Source organism: Cibotium barometz, chromosome 62 (assembly GCF_041138505.1).
Source record: "Cibotium barometz isolate CiBa-2024 chromosome 62, ASM4113850v1, whole genome shotgun sequence".
Taxonomy (NCBI): domain Eukaryota; kingdom Viridiplantae; phylum Streptophyta; class Polypodiopsida; order Cyatheales; family Cibotiaceae; genus Cibotium; species Cibotium barometz.
Window position 1 is genome coordinate 30,406,232 of NC_141107.1, and position 7,740 is coordinate 30,413,971.

At 44.3% G+C, this 7,740-nt stretch overlaps 1 protein-coding gene across 2 annotated transcripts; it reads right to left on the reverse strand.

The window, feature by feature from the left end:
* Positions 1-626: 626 nt before the first annotated feature.
* LOC147604355 (uncharacterized) lies at positions 627-6,618 on the reverse strand. 2 transcript variants are annotated; one of them, XM_086795638.1, is made up of 3 exons: positions 6,508-6,618; positions 1,437-5,221; positions 627-1,308 (listed from the first exon to the last, which is right to left on the reverse strand). In XM_086795638.1, exons 2-3 carry the CDS (start codon positions 4,788-4,790, stop codon positions 1,222-1,224), a joined length of 3,441 nt encoding a protein of 1,146 aa, XP_086651764.1. In that variant the 5' UTR covers positions 4,791-5,221; positions 6,508-6,618; the 3' UTR covers positions 627-1,221. The 2 variants fall into 2 exon arrangements, with proteins under 2 accessions (XP_086651764.1, XP_086651763.1); XM_086795637.1 differs by lacking the exon at positions 6,508-6,618 and having other exon boundaries at positions 1,437-6,486.
* Positions 6,619-7,740: the final 1,122 nt, after the last annotated feature.

Sequence of the window (7,740 nt, forward strand, 5' to 3'; positions counted from 1 at the left end):
CACGGTCCACCCCTCCTCTTCCCTCCTCCTCTCTCCTTTTCTTGTCTTCCAACTTTCTCACCTCCTTCCCTTTTCTTCTCACCTCCCTCTTCCCTTCCAACTTGTTTCTTTCCTCCTCTCTTCCCTTCCAACTTGTTTCTTTCCTCCTCTCTTCCTCTCCTTTTCTTGGCCAAATTTTGAAAATACCAAAAAAACTACTCCCATAATCATGAATTTTATACCCACTAGTCCCAAAAAATGTATCTTCATCTTTCTGTTGGCTATGTTATAAATTTGGTATGTATATATAAGAAGTGTCATTTCGAAACCTTTGTGTTTCGTCCAAAACAAACAAAACGAGACGAAACGAAACCTTCGAAACGACGAAACATAGAAACGTTTTATGTTACTATGCTCAGAGGGAGAAGTTGAGGCCACTCACTTGCACTCTATGCTTTCAATACCAAGGAGTTGGTATATGTCTATGTGTAGTAAGCTTTTCCCAAAGCACAATTAACTGTGCCAAGAAAACTTGTCAGTTAACTATGCCATGTAATTTCCATATTATGATAAAATCAGCACAGAAAAATTGCTCACAGAATATCATCCAATCCTAAGGTGGACATCAGGAAAGTTGCAAAGCACAGTTTTCCAACTAAACTATTATATTAAACTTTGATTACAACTTTCGAGTGATTCCCAAAGCTGTAGAAGACTTTGCATGTCTGTGAATTTTGTTTTTTTAATAGCTGAAAACCTCTCCCTATAATTGTAAACATCTAAAATCCCTGAATGGCCTTTACACACTGCCAAGAAATGCGAACCTACTTCTGGAGAACACTTATGAGCTCTCCAGCAATTCTTTTGACGTATCCATGTTGTCAGACTGCATATTGCATACAGCTGAATTTGTAGCTAACAGGCACTCTATAACCTATGATACAATCCGTCCAAAACATTACATAAAGAACAGTCAAAACCCAGCATCACTGCTGATCAAGTCATCAAACAGTTCTGACCTTGCACTCAAAGAAGACAACCATGAATGAAAGCTGGAGATGGCAGATCTGCAACCAGCACATGGGAAAAGGGGAAACCGCCAAGTAGCATTTCGTTCGCAACACGGCACACACACACACTTATTTGTTTTCTGCAAAGGACTTTGCTTAAGAAGTCTTAGCTTGCCATCCCAGATCTACATCTTGCTTTGTAAATCCAAAAAGGTAGGCAACCTCCCATATCTCATATGCTTTTTTGTTGTAGCAGTAGCATCTGTGTTTGTCCGGGCCCGCTGCAGTACCGCCGCCTTTTGAGTGCACGGGCACAGCTCTGCTCAAATACCACGGAAATTCGATTTAACCATAGCCCTTACACTCAAAAGAACTCACTTTGTGCACTGATGCAAAAAGTCCAATATTCAAGAAAATCATTTCTTCTAAAGAGAGGGTAACGCTTACCTTGCCAGGAGATGGTGAAGTTGAATCTTGAGATACACCAGCTGCAGAGGCTCTTTTGAAGCCAGCCAATCGTAGTTCTCGCAGGTGTTGTGCTATCTCTTGGAGCAGGTTAAGCTCTGCATCTCTATGCTGGAAAGACTCTAAAGTCTCTCTTAGAAGCTCCCTGTCTGCCTCAAGCGCTTCCAGCCTCACTGCAAGCTGCTGAACTTCCTCCATTTCCACAAGCTTTCCTTCCCTCGCGACAAGAGACTGTGATCGCAAGTCATGATGCTCCCAAGTATCTTCAGCAGAGGACAAATCCTCAACTATCCAACCGGTTTCCTGAGACGCGAAAGTCAGGCTATCACTTTGCATTTCTTTTGATGGAAACAATCTTCTGGCTTGAGGGAGCCTTGGTGGAACCAGTGGCCTTTGCCTATGCATTCTAGCTGCCACGTACTCTTGCGAAATGTTCCCAGGGGATGATTCCGACTTTCCCAGCATACACTCAAAATTTCCAAAAGTATCACTTTCCTCCACATCACAAGGGCAATGGCTAGGGGCAGAATGTACTTCATAGACATCATGTACAGGTAAAAATCCTCCAGCTGCTCCATCCATTTCAACCTCATCTCTCTGTCCCCCACTTTTATCACCATCCATACCCTGAAAACCCCATGGATCAGCAGCACTGTTGTCAGCCTTCCTGTTTATTGGACTGTAATCCAAATGCGGGACTTCATGGGACACTGAGCAATGCTTCTGAGTTCCCAACTCATCTTTCCCTCGAAGCTCTTGAAGCTCTTCCTCTAACACCCATAGGCGTTCTAGTATAAACTGTGTTTCCTCATCATCTGTCGAAAATATTGACTTCCCCATCTCCCTCGGCTCCTGATGAATGTTGTGGAGTCCATGCAGTCGTCCATCCAAAGGATCCCCAAGTTTCCATTCATCCTCCTGCATTTTTAGAGGTAAGCCCACACCCACTTTGTCGTTCAAAGGAGAAGAATCTCTTGATCTTTTGCTCACCTTTTGCTCAGCATTACCAGGGCTTAATCCAAAGCCGTCTTCCAAAGCCATGTTCGGCACTACCCAGGGAGCATTTTTGGTTCCTGGCTGATAAACCTCCTCTGATGAAGATAATGCCATTGGCTGATCATTACCTCCCTCTGATGACAGGAAGTCCTCTGTCCCTCCAAGCAGCAACATGGGTTTCGGGGACTGCATTGATAGATCCCCATTTTCTTTCCCGGACCTGCTTCTCTTTACCTTGTCAACCTTCTCTGCAAAAAGCCTTTCCCTATACAACTCAACCTCCTTCTCCAAAGCAAATTTCTCTTTCTCTCGTTTGAATAAAATTTCCTTCAAGAGTGCCATGGCCTGCTCATCATAATCAGCCTTCTCCTCTGACATTCTCTGTAACTGTGCAACCTCCATCTGCATGGCTGACTTCTCTTCTTGAAGTCTTGAAATCATTGCCATAGCTTCACTGGTGGCAACTGCTGCTGCATTCCTTTCGTTCTCAAGCTCTGCTTCCAAAGCGGCTAAGATTGTCCTCTCTGCTTGCAGAGCTTCTTTCAATGCATCCAAACCCTCCTCTTGGTCTTCCTCTAAGGTGGTTTCTTCCTCTTCCTGTTCAGCTTTCGATGGAGGCGCTGGAATAACAAATCCTTCAACTTGTTCAGACAATGTTTCCTGCTGTTGAGCTCCCCTTTCAAGCTCTCTCTCACAAGAGCTCTGGTCAGTGTTCTCAACAAGATCATTTGAAGAGACAAGTAAAACCAAATCCTCCTCCTGCCTGTCTGTAGCAGTTGACGAGACAAGTAAAACCAAATCCTCCCCCTGCCTCTCTGTAGCATTGATGCCATCTAAAACATCACTTTCAGTTCCTTTACAAGTATCTTTGACAGCTAACTCTCCATGTTCAAGATCACAATTCTCTTCATCCTTCTCATAAGGTACATCAACAACCTCCAAGCAATTTTCACCTTTCTCACCCTCCAAGCACGCTTTTTTGACCCTTCCAACAATGGCTTGCTGAATATCCACCTCCCCTGATGAATCCATAGATGACGCCACCAGATCCTGCCCCAAGCAGCCTTCATCCTCTTTGGGATGTTGATCCACTACCTCTTGAGTGGCAGACTCGGATGGTGTTTTTGTGATAAAATCCCCAACATACTGCCCTTCTGTCTCTGATACACAATCATTTAACAGAGTGCTTGTACCTTCAACCTCTTCAACAATTGAGTTTCCCCCATGTATTCCCTGCAAATCAGCTGCCATAGATACTGACTCCTTGTCACCTACCATGGCATAATCAGCATCAGGACCATCAGCATCACCACTCTTGATGCAAGTTCTGGCAGGCGCAGACACAAACTCACCTAGATGTTGTTGATCTTCTAACTGTTGAACAGCTTGAACCAGGTTGTTTTTACTAGTGCATTTGTCCATGAAATGTTCATCACCATCTGCTTGATTCTGCGAGTCTAAAACCTCCTGCCGCATGCTTTGCACTTTCAAAAACTGCGCTCCTTGAGAGAGATCCCAAAACCATCCATCCCCCTCCTGTGCTCCCAACTCCTCTGATGGAAATAGGACACTGCCCACTTCCTGTAACTCTGAATCATAAACACTGTCCAAATCTTGCAAGGTCTGCTCTTCCTGAAACTCCAATTGACTTTCAGAAGTTTCTACCTCCTGTGTTTGGCCCGTGCCACCATCATGGCCTTCCAGAACCATTTCTTCACTTTTCATTTCAAATAGAGAGCCTTCAACATCTACTTCCTCATTGTTTTCCAATAAATGCAAATCCAGAAAACCTTCCAGAAGTGGTTCAGTGTTTTCCCCCGCCGACTCAAAAGCACTCCCTTTTCCAACTTCACCCACAACCACCACGTCTTCAAAGTTAGGCAACTCAATGTTTTCAAAATCTTCTCTTTGGCCTGTTTTCCCTTCGTAAGCTGAGAGCGCTATATTGGTATGTCCATCCCATGCATCCACCCTCATATCCTTCATGAGGCTCTCTCCCACTGGTAATGCTTTTAAAAGTCCTGAAAGGACCTCTGCTTTCTGCACTTCACCTGGCCTTGAAGAGGGATTCCATGCCCCCAGACCAATCAAACTGCTGCTGTCTTCACTGCTCTCACCTTGAGCTGATTGTTTGATTTCTGATGACGCTTCATTTCCAAGAAAGGCCAGATTGACCCCACTGTTGATCAACTGATGAGGATTGCTTGTTGAGGCTTTTGGCACTTCAAATTCACCATCAACACCACATTGTAATGACAATCGAGCACTCTTTACCTGCATACTTCCAAATGGAAGAGATGGGACCTCAGAGAATTCCTCATTCATACACTCCAGTTGCATGAGAGGATTCTCATCATCAGTTTCTCTCCTTAGGGCTTCACCACTATGTGTTGATGCATTATCATCGATGCATGTCCCTTTCTGCACATACTCTTCCTCTTGAGGACAAAACTTCTTGCATGAATCAGCCGATATTGAAGACCTCCCACAATGGTCCTCTGCATCAGTATTGCTACTGATTTCAGAGACTGACCTTGTAGAGAACAAAGGGAGATTATCCTCATCGAATGGACTGCCAGCAGCGACAAAAGCTTTTGTCTTCGCATACTTATGCCGATTCAGCCTTCTATTGAGGGAACTATTCTGATGATCACACCATACATGATGCCCTTCATGATTGTATCTTCTGCTTGAATCAAGATGATGATGGCCACAAACATCCACATCACTCCCTGTGGCATTAGGATCCCTTGTGCTAGAATCATCAATTCCTGAAATGCGGCATCCATCTTCATCATCACAACAGCCATCAGTAGAAGAAAATCCCTCACTTTGTAGCTTTGAATAAGTCCAGGGAGGGTGACAATCAGGGCAAATCTCATCTACATAAAGATCCTTTGATTGATAAAGGGGGGGGGCGTATCTTTGACCTCTTGCAGATTCAGAATGAACAGAATGGGAGCATCCAATATATGTACAAGGGGGCTCTAAACCAAAAAACTTAACAAACTGGGAAGTAATGAAGGCAATTGCAGCACCTAAGAGCAAAAGGATAGACAGAAACAACTCCATTATAGCGGATATACAAGCAGACACTTTCCATGGATCGTCATCAGATATGAGTTCCCATCCTCCTGATGCCATTGCAGATGTGGGAAACGCAAGATGCCAGCTACTGCCAATAGGACTGAGATGCTTCAGCGACAGGCAGGAATTGATCATTGAAATGCACCTAATCCGTAGAGGGGGAAAAGTAAAGAAGCCCACAACAGTGATGATGCTAAAGGGCGAAACTGAGTCTTTTGATGCTGGGTATAAAGCTTGAGATTGATATGGGAAAACCCAATTAGGACAATCAATCTACAGGATTCAGTTAGAAAGACCAGAAATGCACACTTACATGCTCTCAATTTGAAGGAGGGAGAGCTAAGAATAATGATCAAACCTTATGGATCAATGTGCAGATTGAGGATCCGAGCTGTACCCTCAATTCGAAAAGACCAATGTAATACAAAGATGTACAGAGACTGATGAAATCGGAGGGGAGAGCAGAAGGTGGGAGAAATTATATGAAGCAAAACTGTGATAGAAATAGGAACAAAATGGAACCCGATTCAGAAAATGCAAAAAGGAGTTGAGCCCAATTCAAGAAAGGCAGCAAACAGTGAAAAAAACTGCAACCCAACTCAGGGAGGGGAACCAGCAGTGGATCCAATTGAGGCCGAGAAGAGAACGGATAAGCTAGTAGGCTTGAAAGGGAGACAAAACCAGAGGGGTTGTCAAGAAAGGAAGGTGAGAATGGGGCAAGAAAAGCATAATGCGCATCCATGTGGATGTAGAAGAAGTGGGTGAAAAGGCAAGAAAACAGTATAACTTTTCTTTTGTTTTACAGCAACCCAATTGGGCAGAGAACCCAAAACAGATGAAGAGGGGTGCATGTGTGCGTGCGTGTGTGTGTGTGTGTGTGTGTGTGTGTGTGTGTGTGGGTGGGGGGCGGGGCGCGAAACAGATGGAAGGGAGGGGTGTGTGTGTGTGTGAGAGAGAGAGAGAGAGGTACCTTTGCAAAAAGTTGATGCTTTCTTTCTTTTTCTTCCTTAGACCCACCACCACCACCATCACCGCCCAGTAGTAGCCCACACAGGCTAGCCTTTTCCACAGGAATACCTAATCCCTGCGCGCATCTCTAAAACCCGAATTTCTTGCCCTTTTACGAAGATTCTCCGCTTTCCCGTATATGTGCGTTGCACCCTCCATCCATCACCACAAGCGCTTGATGAGTGGGCTTTAAAATTTCTGTAAGAGATCTCTCTTTGGCCCCAGCTCCTGCCCTTGGATTGCATTGAATGTACTCTTTGCCACAGCCTTTCTTTGTATTGTATTTATGTATTTAAGCAGCTCTTTGTAGTTTGACACTATTTCAATTGTAGCTAACTTGGCCACCGATATATGGCTATGCCCGCATAGTTAACCAACAGTATGGCTTTGCTCGCACGGTTCACTCACATATGGCTATGCCCGTATAGTTAACTCGAACTTAACTTGGCCAACGGTATAGCTTTGCCCGCACAGTTCACTCGAACTTGTGCCAATGGTATGGCTCTGCTCTTACAGTTAACTTGAACTTGGCCAACGGTATAGCTCTACCCACACAGACGCAAATTCAAAATCCCTTCCCTCACAACTATGAAGGGGTGGGAAAAGAAACGAAAGGGTGTGTGAGGCCCATTACAGTTCGCCATACCTCTGCTTGCCAATGCGGGGTATCCACCGCCCGTAATTCATGGGCAGCAATCTCCCCCCCCCCATACATGGGCAGTGGGGTATGTGTAACGGGCCTCAGTAACAGCAGCTTCATCACTATTATTTTAAAAAAAACCTTGGCCACTTGCATTAAATGTAAGTTGGCCAAGCTTTTCCTAACTATGCCAAAAGCATTGGGATTCCTCTCTAAAACTTGGCCATTTACTAATAACCATGACATAAGCAAAGATTTATGGAAATGCAAAGCTTTCTCATGCATTTGTTGAGCATAGCCTAGATAATTGGGCCATTAGAAAAGCCCCTTACAAGAAGCCACTTGCATTAAATGTAACTTGGCCAAGCTTTTCCTAACTACACCACAATCAAAACAATTGGGAGTTCTCTCTAAAACTTGGCCATTACAATTACCATGACATACGCAAAATTGGCCAACCTTTTCCTAACGACACTACAATCAAAACAATTGGGATTTCTCTCTAAAACTTGGTCATTATACGATTAACATGACATACGCGAAAGTTTATGGAAA

Excerpts from the sequence above, each read along its gene's own strand:
- LOC147604355 (XM_086795637.1), bottom strand. The coding sequence starts at position 5,672 with ATGATCAATTCCTGCCTGTCGCTGAAGCATCTCAGTCCTATTGGCAGT. Across the intron at positions 1,309-1,436 it reads CTTCACCATCTCCTGGCAAG|AGCTGTGCCCGTGCACTCAA; the intron begins GTAAGCGTTACC and ends GTATTTGAGCAG.